The sequence below is a fragment of the Drosophila hydei genome, unplaced genomic scaffold (genome assembly GCF_003285905.1).
Source record: "Drosophila hydei strain 15085-1641.00,03,60 unplaced genomic scaffold, DhydRS2 tig00000063-arrow-pilon, whole genome shotgun sequence".
NCBI classification, from domain to species: Eukaryota; Metazoa; Arthropoda; class Insecta; order Diptera; family Drosophilidae; genus Drosophila; species Drosophila hydei.
This window is the reverse complement of record NW_022045657.1, coordinates 219,430-233,446: the sequence shown is the minus strand read 5'-3', so window position 1 is coordinate 233,446 and position 14,017 is coordinate 219,430. Positions and strand designations below refer to the sequence as shown.

General features: G+C 41.2%; 3 protein-coding genes across 3 annotated transcripts; 2 read left to right on the top strand and 1 right to left on the bottom strand.

Moving 5' to 3' along the window:
- The first annotated feature begins 231 nt into the window (after positions 1-231).
- Positions 232-1,840, top strand: LOC111604991 (developmentally-regulated GTP-binding protein 2). The gene is made up of 4 exons (XM_023323309.2): positions 232-414; positions 540-740; positions 808-1,472; positions 1,530-1,840. The coding sequence occupies exons 1-4, from the start codon at positions 351-353 to the stop codon at positions 1,689-1,691; spliced, it is 1,092 nt and encodes a 363-aa protein (XP_023179077.1). The 5' UTR covers positions 232-350; the 3' UTR covers positions 1,692-1,840.
- Positions 1,841-1,978: 138 nt separating this feature from the next.
- On the bottom strand, positions 1,979-4,059 carry LOC111604990 (nuclear pore complex protein Nup58). Its single transcript, XM_023323307.1, has 2 exons — positions 2,845-4,059; positions 1,979-2,782 (listed from the first exon to the last, which is right to left on the bottom strand). Exons 1-2 carry the CDS (start codon positions 3,871-3,873, stop codon positions 2,054-2,056), a joined length of 1,758 nt encoding a protein of 585 aa, XP_023179075.1. The 5' UTR covers positions 3,874-4,059; the 3' UTR covers positions 1,979-2,053.
- Positions 4,060-4,409: 350 nt separating this feature from the next.
- LOC111604997 lies at positions 4,410-4,955 on the top strand. Its single transcript, XM_023323319.1, has one exon. It carries the CDS (start codon positions 4,455-4,457, stop codon positions 4,938-4,940), a length of 486 nt encoding a protein of 161 aa, XP_023179087.1. The 5' UTR covers positions 4,410-4,454; the 3' UTR covers positions 4,941-4,955.
- Positions 4,956-14,017: the final 9,062 nt, after the last annotated feature.

Genomic DNA, 14,017 nt, shown 5'->3' with positions numbered 1-14,017 from the left:
TGCTTTGAAAGGGTGGCAACTCTACAACGTGCGAGTTAACGTGACAATTGTGGGAACATGTTACCGATTGTCACTAGCATATAATCTGGCTTAATAGTTAAATTAAACGAATATCTTTAGATAAGTAAATATCTGTAGTTAATTTAAATTTTTAAATAAGTAAATGGATTGTTTTAAACTGAAAATGAATGTTCGTAATAGATATCGATAGATTAACTTATCGATACTTATGGCCATGCCTGGTGGTTCAGCCCTAGAAAGTCCCAATTTAGACAACAACAAGAGCGCAGTAGCTGCCTAAATATTATTATTAACTTAATGCTGCCTCCAAGACACACGCAAACAACAGAATGGGCATTCTAGAGAAGATTGCGGAGATCGAGCGTGAAATCGCACGCACGCAAAAGAACAAAGGTATGTTTGCAAATGTGAAAACCGGCGCAGACAACGCGGCGTCGGAATTCGCATTGCTGGCAATGGCGTTGCCAGCTATCGGAATTTAGGGTTAGAATTTATTCTACAATTCTTAAATTTTACAGCAACCGAGTACCATTTGGGCTTGCTCAAGGCAAAGTTAGCCAAGTATCGCTCGCAACTGCTGGAGCCGGCAAAAAAGGGCGAGAAGGGTGAAGGATTCGATGTACTGAAAAGCGGCGATGCGCGTGTCGCGCTCATTGGATTCCCCAGTGTGGGAAAATCCACTATGCTCTCCACACTGACCAAAACCGAATCGGAGGCGGGTGAGTAGGGCGTGGCATACAGCAAGGATATGCCTTATAAATAATGAGTATTTTCTACTGCGCACAGCCAACTATGAATTCACGACGCTGACGTGCATTCCCGGCGTAATTGAGTACCAGGGTGCCAATATACAGCTGCTCGATCTGCCGGGTATCATTGAGGGTGCTGCACAGGGCAAAGGTCGTGGTCGTCAGGTTATTGCCGTGGCACGCACAGCAGACTTGGTGCTGATGATGTTGGATGCCACCAAGCCGAATGTGCATCGCGAACTACTAGAGCGCGAACTGGAGTCCGTGGGCATACGTCTGAACAAGCGCAAACCCAATATATATTTTAAACAAAAAAAAGGCGGCGGTCTGAGCTTTAATTCCACCTGTGCTCTGACCCGCTGCAGCGAAAAACTGGTTCAAATGATTCTGCACTCATTCAAGATCTTTAATGCAGAGGTGCTATTCCGCGAGGATTGTACAGAAGATGAGTTCATTGATGTCGTCACGGCCAATCGCGTATATCTGCCTTGCCTGTATGTGTATAATAAGATAGATCAGATCTCCATAGAGGAGGTGGATCGACTGGCACGACAGCCCAACTCCATTGTGGTCAGCTGTAACATGAAGCTCAATTTGGACTATATGCTGGAGGCGCTCTGGGAGTCACTGCAACTGATCCGGGTGTACACCAAGAAGCCCGGTGCCCCGCCAGACTTTGATGATGGTCTTATTCTGCGAAAGGCAAGTAATTTGAATTTTTGATAAAGGCATCCGTTTTTAATCTAACATTACTGACAGGGCGTCAGCGTGGAGCATGTGTGCCATGCCATTCATCGAACGTTGGCCGCACAATTCAAGTATGCATTGGTCTGGGGCACCTCCACCAAATACTCGCCACAGCGGGTGGGCATAGCCCATGTGATGGCCGACGAGGATGTCATACAGGTGGTCAAGAAGTAGGTCGCATTAATGGAGTTGAGATATATATTCTATTCTACCTATAACAACTTAATGATACAGATTATCAATCTGTTTAGCATTATCTTTCTTCAAAAATATAAAACTGTTTGTGCCGACTGACTGAGAAAGATACAGTTCAGTTCTTAAAAGAGACATGATTTTATTTTCAACGTGGCTGAATATTAATTGACCAATCTATTTGTGGATATTCCTGAGAGCTGAATTTGTTTGGAATGGGATGGATAGCTTCAAACGAAGCTATATTATTGGATAGAGCAGTCCTTGAATTCGATGATTATGTTTTAATAATTTTATTGACTGATCGATTAGAACATAACAACTAAAACCTAATCATCTGTGCATCATTTGGATGAGGTTGCATTGCTGGCCGTAGCCGCTGAGGCAGCTGCGTAGCTCTTGTTCAGCGTGCTCATCGCTGAGATGTTGGTGAAGGGCGTCGGACCGCTGCTGATGCGCTGTGGCTCTATTAGCTGCACGGATGAAGTTTCGATGGCGGCGAACACATTGGTGGCATCGCGCATACGATATCGGCGTAGATTCAAATAGTGCTCCTTTTGCTCCTCGACGCGTTGGTGGAGCTCGTGTAGGCGACCGGCCAGCGAGATAAAGGATTCGTTCAACTGGCGAAAGCCTCGCTTCAGATCGTCTGGCGATATGCTTTGTGGATTGGCTAGCGCCTGCATATGGTTTTCCGTTTGCAAGATTTGCTGTCGAAATGCAATTAGGTCCTCCTCGTACTTAGCAACTAGGCACTGAAAATATTGGAACGGCGCTGCATTCTCGAACTGCAGACCTGCCGGCGTGTCCTGCGTACGCTGAGCCATCTCCAGAGACTGTATGGCCTTTGCTGTTTCGCTACGCAGCTGCTTGATATGGCGATTGTTGGCATCCACCGAATTGGCCACGTTCTGAAGAACCCAGCGCAAATTCGTAATCTCGTGACTCACATTGCTCAGCTTGGAGGTCGAGGTACGTCCAATGTCCGATGATATTGTCTTTTGCTGTTTGATATAACCCTTAAGAGCATCCACGGTCTTGACTATTTCATCCGGCACTTGGGTCTCCTTGATCTGCAATTCAAGGACAGTTAATGCTGATCTCCCGCTGCTGCTTGGGTCTTGGTCGCACTTACCTTAATTCCGTCCTGTTTATTGTCGCCCAGCTTGGGCTGAGAGGCGCTTACGTCGATGCCGCCTAAGCCCACAAATGCAGGAGGCGCAGCTGATGTTGCCGGCTGTGGGCCCGTTGTTAACGGCTTACCAAAGATACCTCCCGTAGCTGCGGGAGCAAACGAACCGCCTAGTCGCATATTCGCATTGAATGGCTGCGCTGTGGCTGTGGTCGTGGTCGTATTGAAGTTTAAACTGGCTGCGGTTGTTGCCAGTGGCTTGTTGAATGAAAACGCGCCGCCACCTGCTCCCAATGTGGCAGGCATGGCTGTTGTTCCGAAGGCAGGCGGCGCTGTGGTAGGCGCGTTTGAAGGGGTGGAAAAATTGAAGGTTGGCGCCACGGACGCGGTTGCTGTGCCGAACGCAGGTGCAGCGGCAGAAGCTCCAAAACCAGTTGCTACGCCTCCAATGCTTCCAAAAGGAGGTGCTGAACCTACAGTGCTGCCAAAAGCAGGAGCTGCAGCAGCGGGCGCACCAAAAGTGGAGCCTGTGGTGCCCGTTCCAAAGGCGGGCGCAGAAGCGAGAGTGCCAAACGATGGCGTCGTAGTCACTGCTCCAAAAGCGGGCGCTGCTGCACTTGCTCCAAAAGCGGGTGCTGCTGCAGTTCCTCCAAATGCAGGCGCTGCGGTAGTCGCACCAAAGGTTGAAGCTGTGGTAGCTGCGCCAAATGCAGGTGCAGCTGCGGTACTGCCAAAGGCAGGCAGGGAGAGCCCGCCACTCATTGGAGCAACTGCAGCTGACGCTGGTGACCCGAAACTGAGCGTTGGCGCCGCACTTGCTGCTGTCGGCGTAAAATTAAAACTGGGTGCCGCTGCGCCCACCACAGCACCCGCTGCTCCGGCAAGACTCGAGGTGGCCGTAGCAGCGCCAAATGCTGGCGGCGGGGCGCTTGTTGCAGGTCGCCCGCCAAAATTGAAGGCGCCTGTTGCTGGTGCAGCAGTGCCGCCGCCCAAGCCAGTATTTGTTGTAGGTGTGCCGAACGAAAAGGACATTGTTTAATGCGGTATATATGTACTTTAGTCGTAACTTTATTGTATGCCGTGGAATTGTAGTAAATTATTGACTCAAACCGAAATTACACAGTAAATTAGAAGCGCACATTAAGAAATTTATCGATAACTGTTACGTTTCGTTAAAAAGAAATAACTAGTTCATTATCCAATTTAAATCAGCTCCGTATCGGCGCTCAAAAAAATACTATCGGCTAACTTTGTATGCTCGAGTTAAAATTTATAACTACTTGTTTATTTATTGATTGTATCCTTCATATTAATGTTCCATGGATACACATCGACAATATATTTCGATTGATATATACAATGCCTAATAATAAAACAGGAAATTTAAATTTTAGTATGCGCATTGGTTATGTTGCTTCGTCAAACAGAATTTAAATGAACTGCTGCTTGTTCAGCTGCTCTTAAGACACTCCACTAGCGAGTGCTGCCACCTCACTTCGATAGTACCAAGAATATACGCTAGTGGCGCTGCGCCGCATTTAGATTTTTACAGTTATTTTCACCTATCATGTGATCTTCAGTTCGCACGCGTGTTCTAAAGCAGTTTGGGAGAAATGTCCGCATTGGAAGAAAAATATACAAAATATCTAAGTGAGCATGGTATATTGCCGCGTCTGCTCGAAATACTAGAGCAATTAGTGAATATTGATCCACTTCCCTCGGATCCGCTAATGGAAATTCTGCACGCACTTGGCTGCCAGCTTATACCGCAGGCTCAAATGAAGGCCCTGGAGAGGAAGGTATCGCGCGCACAGGATGAGCTGCGTTATCTGCGACGTGTGCTAATAGATCTAGGCGGTCAGGACGAACTGTATGACAGCGACACAGACGAGAACGAATATGTGGGTCAAGTTAGCGAGATGCGCTCTACTCCCCTTTACACACCACACTCCGCCAGCGAGGAGGACTACCCGTCGCCTCAATACCTTTTGGAAGCATCGATTGCCATCAGCGAGGAGCATCAGTCACAGCAGCAATACGAGGAGGAGCAACAGCCCTGCTGCAGCCATGACTTGCAGGGAAATGTGAAGCAGTTCTAGAGAATTGCTTATGTATCGATTACATATATATAAATAGATATAGATATATATATACATATGTATATATATATATATATGTACTTTACACCACTGAGAGTAGCTCACAATTTACATTTTTCATATTTTGTTAAATTAATTTTACCATTTGAATAGATCAGACAGCGCCAGATCGTTGCATATTATGTAAACCTATATAAAAATATTACTATATAGGTATTGCCTTTTATAAAATAAGCAATAAGACCATGCTAGAACATGGCGTATTATAGGAGATCGGAGGATCTAAAGTAGCTCATATATTTTGTTTAATGTATTCATTTACATAACAAATATGTCAAGAGTAAAGTTGTGTCAACACCTAATCTTTGAATATCAAGTTATGATACTATATAATTATAACTGTAATATATAAGCTGTCGCTCGCAGAGCTTATGCTCTGTCCTTGATTCTATTCTATGAGAATGGAAAAATATATCTGAGCTATCAATCAAAACCAATCAAAACTAAAAAATAAATTTTAATTCATTTTAAACTTTAATCAAATGATTAAATAATTATTTTTAAATCTAAAAAATGCGTTAAAACATTTAAAAATGAAAACGAATGATTTGTTTATCAATATATCAAATAGCATATATATAAATGTCTACTGTAGACTGCGTATAAGTTTTAGAAATACTTATATTTTTTAACATATATAAATGATGTTTAGACTAGAAAAGCGCTGGTCACAGGTGTATTTTGATTTCGTGAAAGGATGGCAATTATTTTCAAATCAAATTGAGAACTTCGCTTCGTTGATTTGAGATAAGCCACAAGTGAGGCAGGAGAAGGCAAATTTGATGTTGCTACCACTGGGAAATCAATAAGTCAATAGCCCGCATCGCGTGCACAGTTTTAGCTGTTGCATTCGCAAACTGCGCTAAACAAAACAAAACAACAATTCAATTAACTCGAAACATGTCGTCCATGTTGACAACTGCAAACTTTATTTACTAAAGCCCTTCTCCAATTGCAAATAAGATGCGGAATGTGACCGGAATGTGAGCTCCATAACGTAAATGCCACATGACGAAACTGTGAATTTTGCAGCAGCAAAATTAGCTAAGCTCGAATAGACTGCTCTGTGGCTGTTCATCTGAGGAATAATTCAATTAAAAGAGTTTTTATTTTGCAAATTTTATGTTAAATTTAATTAGTTATACATTTCATAAAAATACATTTATGTAACATTTTCATGCTTGCTATGAGCTTAGAGCAAGTTTGCAATAAAATTTAAATTCTAATTGAATTATGATGTAGCTAAAGGTATAAATTAAGGTTCCCACTGAATCTTTACAGAGTATTTCATAGTTCTACTTAGCTCTTTACTTGTTGAAATATGAAATAAATAAAAAAGAGAGCTGAAACTATTAAAACACAATTTAGTTGGCTCTCCACTCACCCATACTTTGTATTATATCGAACACAAACGCTTCACACCTTTCAGCTGTTGCATTTTTTTATCAAATGTTTTTTAGGGTAAAGAGTTAAAAAATGCATTGCAAATATTGAAAAAGTTTAACAAAATATTTGCTATACTTGGCACTTAATAAATGTGGCTTAAAAAACATATATAAATAAAATGTAAAAAATAGTTTGCACAATTTATTTACCCGTTCGGCGATAAATCCATCTAAGCTACATTGAGTAACGTTCTGAGGGCGTTGGGCGTGGCAGCTGACAGCTGCCCGTCGTTTTGATAAATAAACCGCAGCTCCAGTTGACATACATAAATATTAGCAAAAAGAGCACTCCATTCTGAAGTGCTCGACTAGCAGTTACCCTGCAAAGTGTGCTAAGCGTTTGACTCAATAAATTTATAAGCACGAAGAGACCTGGATTATCGAATAGCCTGGTAGTGCACAGGGTATACGAGATTATATATATTAATAAATATAAAAATATAATAAAATAAAACTAATATGCCCAGAATTACCATTTTTAACGGGTATACATATAACAAATATTTCCGCTTTCTCTCTGTCTCTTTCTCTATGTTTGTATGTGAAGAGAACAAACTATATGCGCTGCAGGGGCGTGGCACTGGCTGTCAACTGTAGCGGCTGCTTTTAATTGGGTTCTCTTTTTTCTTATTTTTTTTTAAATTTTTTACAATTTATTTAGTTTTTGTGCTTGTTGTCTTTTTCCTATTTTGACTTTGAATAATTGCTGCGGAAATTGCCTTTTAGCAACAATTTTGTGGCTAAACAGAGAGAAAGAGGACAAAACAAGCGCCGCGCGATAATTGATTGAAACAAAATGCAGTCGCATTGGTTTACAAATTTCTCCATTTTGCTCTTTTTCTCTTTATTTTGTTCTCGTTCTGCCAACTAAGCTCCGCACAAGCTGCATACTTTTGGGCGCTTAATCTGTGCGTCCTGCGCAGCCCAAAATCTGCTTTGCCTTTCTGCCCGACTGCCCGACGCCTGTCCGTCTGTCCGTCTTTCTGTTCGTCTGACTGGCGTAAAACTTTAACCACGTAAAATACGAGCCCGCTGGGCAACAGCCGCAGAACACACGGCCACCGAACACACATGAAAGAAAAAGGCTAAAGAAATCCGCCCCGAAATGAACGAGCTGCAAACGTAGCGCGTTCGAATTGCATATAAAATCAACGGCTGCAATCCACTGGCCCAAAGCAGAGGCCAGCGTTGCCAGACTGGCCCGAATTCCGGATGAGCTATGCAAGCGCAACTGCGGTGCCTAATGATTTGTGCCACAGCATTTGCTCTGGCTTGTTCTACAAATAACTGTTAGTTAAATATAGAAGACAGAGGAATAAACTCATTATCTCATTTCTAACTGTAAACTGAGCCATAGAACTTAAATTTAACTACCGAAATGTTGTAAAATATGTCAAAATAATCGATTTAGCTTTTCGAAATTCCCATTGCGAGATATGAAAGTCTTCAAGTTACTTAACTATACCGTTTTTATCTATCTACTCTAGTATTTGCTAAATATCTGATATGCTCTATAGCACTGTATAGCAAACGAATATGCGCAATGCAGTTCGATATTTTGTGCAGCGCCAGACTCTAGTGCCACGCCTCCATTTAGTCCCCTCTGTTCAGCCGGCTATCTGCCGGAAAAGGCAAAGCAACTGCAACATAAAAAGTAACCAAAAATTGAAAAACAAAAAGAAAATGTGAAAAAGGAAAATGAATGAAAATGTAGCAGCGCCGAGCGGATCTCTGTGTGGGACGCCGCTTCAATTTCATGTCGAGTAAATTTTAATTTACAGCTCTTTTGTGACCGCAGGTTTTGCCGGCATGCGAGCCCCGAAAACTTTTTTACTTTTCATTTTTATTTTTATTTTTAGCTGGGTAATTTGTTTTTCTTTCTGTTTTCCTGTGCGGATATATATGACTTTTGGGCTATTTGGTCAGCTTGGCATGTTGGCCAAATAACATATATATATATATGTATATATATATATAGCCATTTTCTGCAGGGCCACATTTGGCATTAGTGCGAATAGCCGTAGGGGGTGTGGCATGGCGTGGGGCGTTCGGCTTTCACAAAAGGCGCCGCTGGACTAATTGCAGCTGGAAAAAGTCTAAACTATGCTTCATTAGCGCCCGCTGAAAACTCTATTAGCCAAATGAGGCAGCAGCGAGAAAAAAAGGAAAAAAGGCAAACGAGTCGAAAAGTTGTGCGCGTCGGAAAAACGTGCGGCGCCTAAATAATGTACAAAACTTTATTGGCAAAAGCTAAACAAAAACAATTAAAATGCAATTAAAAAACATAAATTACGGGCGGAGTTTTGTTAGCAGGGGGCGTGCTCGATGAAACTATATATGAAAATATAAAACTATTTATATATATATATGGAATCATTTATTTTTCGTGTTGTTTTTTGTCAGCTTGAGCAAATTGCAGCTCAATATGAACCGAAATACATCAATGTCTGGCACACATGCAAAAAGAAAAGAAAAACTTAGCGCGTTTTATCATCTATTGTCATTTTTCATGCTGCCAGCAGCAACAACAAGCAGTGGAACTGAAAGGGTTAACAATTTTTATGTGTCAACAAGAATAATTTGTGTCACGCAACGCAACAACTTGGCTAAGAGTTGACAAAATAGAAACAAAAACAGGCAAAAGTGTCGTAAACAAAAGCAGACAGCATATTAATAATGAAAACAGGACACACACACACACACACACGCACACACACACACGCACACACACACACACACATACACAAGGCAACCAAACAAACGTTCGAGACAACAGAAATGTGGCAAGAAATCAACAAGCAGCTAGAAATTAATACCCGCACATCCACATACACACACACAGCCACACACACACAATGTAGCCAGACACCCTTACAAACGGCCGCCAGCTACGTGCTGTATATATTTGACTCTGTATGTGTGTGTGTCTGTATGTGTATCTGTGTTACGTGCACGTGTCATAATCCTTTTGTTCTGCAACATTTTTCTCCTTTGTGCAATGTTTTTCGTATTTTTTTGCTCTTCCTGAGCTTTGCGCCTTCGGCACGAATTTTCTCCATTTCCCCAATTTTCTCAAATTTCACACAATTGCCAAGTTTTCCTCATAAAGCTATCTTTAGTAATGTGAATCTTTATTTGAAGAATTTCTTCTTGGTAGACGCAGGGAAAGCAATTAGGCTAATAATATCAACGTATTTACGAATAGGTATCGAGTGCGAGCACTCCTAAAATATATTCTATATTTTCTGAAATGGACAACTCCTCTCTCTCTCTTTCTCTCACCTTTAATATTTCCCAAGAAGTAAACCAAATTACAGATTTTGCCACCTATTTAATTTGGTTACTTTTCCATGGCCAGTTGCCTGGCAACAGATTTCTTTGTGCTCCTGCCCGTTGTTCCTTGTTCCCCATTAATCCAAATTAATGAAGCTTAGAGGCTATTTGGAACTTGTACAGCTTCTGATTGGGTGCGCTGTTATTTAGGCACACAGTTATTAATAATACGAATTGTTGGCAAGAAGTAGGAATAAATCCACGAAGTGCTTAGCTGAATAACTAGCTATTATATTTGTTGCCTCTGCAGGAATATACACTCGAAGTCTGTGTGGAGCTGGTAAATTGAGCTAGATACATGTTGAATAAATCTAAAATAAATCTAAAATTAATATGAATATATAAAAATACCTCTAAACATTCTTGGCTCTCTGAGTAATTCTTAAAATATATTGTAGTTATCTCTCACTTCTAAAAATCTCTCTCGCATTCTCTAAAGACACTTTCAGGCTTGTTGCTCCACTAGACTTCTGAAACACTTTCAATTTTGCTAGGTGTAACCCTTATTCAATACCTATAGATACCTGTCGGTAAAAATGTTGATTCATTGTGGGCATATTACGCATACGCCGGGTGTCGCATAACTGTCGAAATTGCTTAATGATGACAACGAGTATTTCCGTAGCAGAAACTTATTTTAATTGCAAAATGGCTACTGTTAATGCAAAGGGGAATACGCGGACAGCGAGTGGGGCATGCTCTTCCCGGGGGCATTATCACAGGCTCAGACACTGGCACAGGCCTCTAATTATTTTGTAAATGCGGCCGCCCGCAACGCTGCGCTTCATTAAAACGCACAAAAAGCAAAGCCAACAAGAAAACACAAAATGCTTGCGACATCTCCAACTCCGTCGCCTGTTTTAGCTCCTGCTCCGGCTGTCTCTGATGGATGACTTAATCACCCAGAAAAGCGCCACACAAATCAACAAGCAAACAACGCGCCGCCCAATGCGCTGCTCGCAGAAGTTTAACGAGCGGCCAAATGGCCGCAGCGGCAGTGACACCGCCCCAGCGGCCCAGCGGCTCGACCTCAAAATTAATGGAGCAAATCAAACGAGCAAAGGTTCCAGTTCCAGTTCCAGTTCCTGTAACAGTTCCAGCTGCAGTTCCACTTCCATTGCTGGGTTTTGGGTTAATAATGACAAGATTTGTGTGTGCCGCATACGAAATTAGCCGCGGCCCAGCGTCCGGCGTTGCCAGACTGTTTTCATTCTATCTTTTCGGGTTTTTTTTTCCTGTTTCCCCATTAATTTTGCAGTAGATGTGTCCCGTCGCGTTGTTATAGAGTTTGTTTTTAATTAAAGTCCAAGCGCGAATAGCAAAAATATTAACTTCCGGTACCGGGATGAAAAAAATGGAATATAAGCTAAGAGTGGGCGTGAGGTAGGTAGCCAGATATCCTGTAATTTACAAAAGTGAGTGATATTGAACTCTGCTCAACTAAGAGGTACTCTGTAGAGTCGCTGTCTGGTGTATATAAATATATAAACTAACCTCGAGTATCTAGTGTGGAATATTAAAAAAATACCGTTAGTACAGTCATTATTCTTATCAAGTTTTTATCTGCTGTCATAAGAATATCAGCTGTTTATTATGTTAATAAGTAAATTATTTATTCACAAAATGTTTATCCATATAAATAAATAATAGAAGTTGATTATCAAATAGAAAATACCCTGTATTTGCACCAAAAGTGCTCTCAATTTGTGTATTGAAATGTCGGGCATTAAATGCTAGCCAGAAAATACCCTGTATTATTTAAGTACTTATTTTATTTATATATTTGTATATTTTTCAGATTAAGTTAATGAATAAAACTTCCATTTGTTTTGTTTAAAATACTAATATAAATTACTAGATATATATAATACTTTAATAATTAAGACTTGCCTGTGTTTGCATTGCTTGATTAATAAATGAATAATATTTTATTTGAAATATTTTAATACAAAGCCTAAACAAGAACTGATTCACTGCATAACATACTTATGCAGTGGTTCAGTATATCCACTTGCCGCGCTTTCACATATGCAGGGTATAAGCAATTCGTTTTGTCTTAAGAGCGCTCACTTTAGTGTTTAAAATTTATTCGCGTTTTTGTGCTCGTTTGGCGGCTTTAATTAAGCAAACGGCACAGCGGAAATTACCTAACCAAGGAGTCGAGGCCAGAGGCGCAGACATGCCCAGCTCGCCTCGCCCACATGCGAGGCATCATGCAAATGTGCATATAGCCACCTACTCGCCCACTACTCCTGTTTTGGCGTCGAACACACACAAGTACACCCACACACACACACTCCCACGCACACACACACACAGAAAACGAGCGAAAACTCGTTGAATTCGCATAAAATGTAATAATAATTTCGCACAACGCGTTTTTAGTGGAGGTTTTTCGGTCAAAAGTTGCTGTAACGGAAACAGCTGTTTCCGCAGCTCGTACAGCCGCACCCCCACGCCACCGCCCACTCATGACCCCTGCAGCTGCAGCTCGGCCCACTCTCGTTCCACAACTTACTATTCATTTGAATTTTGGCTGCCGACTTTTGTGCTGTTTGCCACCGCACAGACCATAAAATGCAAAAGATTATGAAAAGTGCCGCTGCTGTGGCTATGCCGCAGTCACTTCCACTTCCTTAGCAAACACACACACACACACACACATATGTATAGCTGTGCCGCACAATAACAGTAATAATAATAATGCAGGCAGCCGCTGCATAGCATATGGAGCTCATTTTGGCAAGAGTTAAGACCGCTCGAATACAATTTGTGGTTGAAGAAAAACACTTTTCGGTAACTCGTAATATACCAAGAACTTTGAGCGTTAGCTAAGAGTAGAATTGAGGTTACTTCACGTTTACAGTTAGCTACATACAATATTCGTGCTATGTTGTTAAATCAATTTCAATGCATATAAATATTATATGACTTTTTGTGTGATTATTGAGTTTTAGTAATTTCAGGATAAATTGTGAATAAAAGCAGATTTTTACAATTTCAGAGCAATCTGGCAACTCTAAATTGAATTCTGCATTTTTAAGCCGTCTGGCTGCACATATTAGAAAAGTGATTTATATTTCAGCTATATCAAAATAAAATTAATTTATATTTTCTGTACAATTTGTATTTATTAGTAAATAATATTATTATTATTATTGTTATTTTTATTATTAGTTACATTAGCATTAAATTTGTTGATCCTGAGCCTATGAGCAATCTGGCAGCACAGATATTTGGACTTTTGTTGAACGTTCTCGCTCTGCTGCAGTGTCATAGCAGGCAGCTTTAAGTGCCGCTGCAGCTTCAATAGTTTTTGCTTTAAGCAAGCACATGATACTCGTAAAGGCGTCTACATTGTGTTCCTTCTGCTGGCACACAGCTGTGATAAAAGTTGTTGTAGTATATATGTATGCAAATATTTGGTAAGGGCATCCTTTTGGCTTTACTTGAGCATCCTGCAGAGTGAAGAGTGGTTCACTTGCTGCTCGCCTGTGATTGAAACGCATGCAGCAATTTAAGGGCTTATAAAAGTTGTGTGCATATTTTATAAATGCATCATTTGCCAAAGCTTTTTATTGCACATATTGATTTATTGCATATTGATTACAAATTGATGTTTATTGCATGTCAGATAAGTCAGCCAGCTAAATGAGCCTTTGGTTGGCCTAGGGGCTTGCCTCCATTTACATTTGTCACGCTCGTTAGAATTCTCCTAATTCCCATTAGTCGAACTGTAATGCGTAATTCGATATGTTATGGCATTCACGTGACTTCAAACTTCTTCCACTTTGCTTGTATGCCATCTGCAGAAATTTGTAGATGAGACTCAAGAGTAACCCGTGCCACTGCCTCCTTCTCCCCCTGCCTGCCGCCTAGTTGCAAGTTCGAGTTGAAACGGATGCTTACGAGCTTACAACGAGCAAACTTTGCCACTTGGAAAATTGTATATTCTTTAAGCTGAAGCACAGAGACACAAACACAAACACAGTCAAAGCCACAGCTCATAAATAGCACAGAGCTGGCATAGTAGAGGGAACTGTGCCAGCTTTTAGTTTTGCTTGGCAGCCATAAGTACTTTAAAGTGGAGCCTCCTAGATTAGCTACATAAGTAGTTCTGCTATTTAGAACGAGTCAAAATCAGGACTTGAGGGTCAACTAATGTGTGATATATCTGCTTTGGCTTAACCAATTCAATATTACATATATGGCTGCTAGAAAAAGGAAGCGAAGTAATTT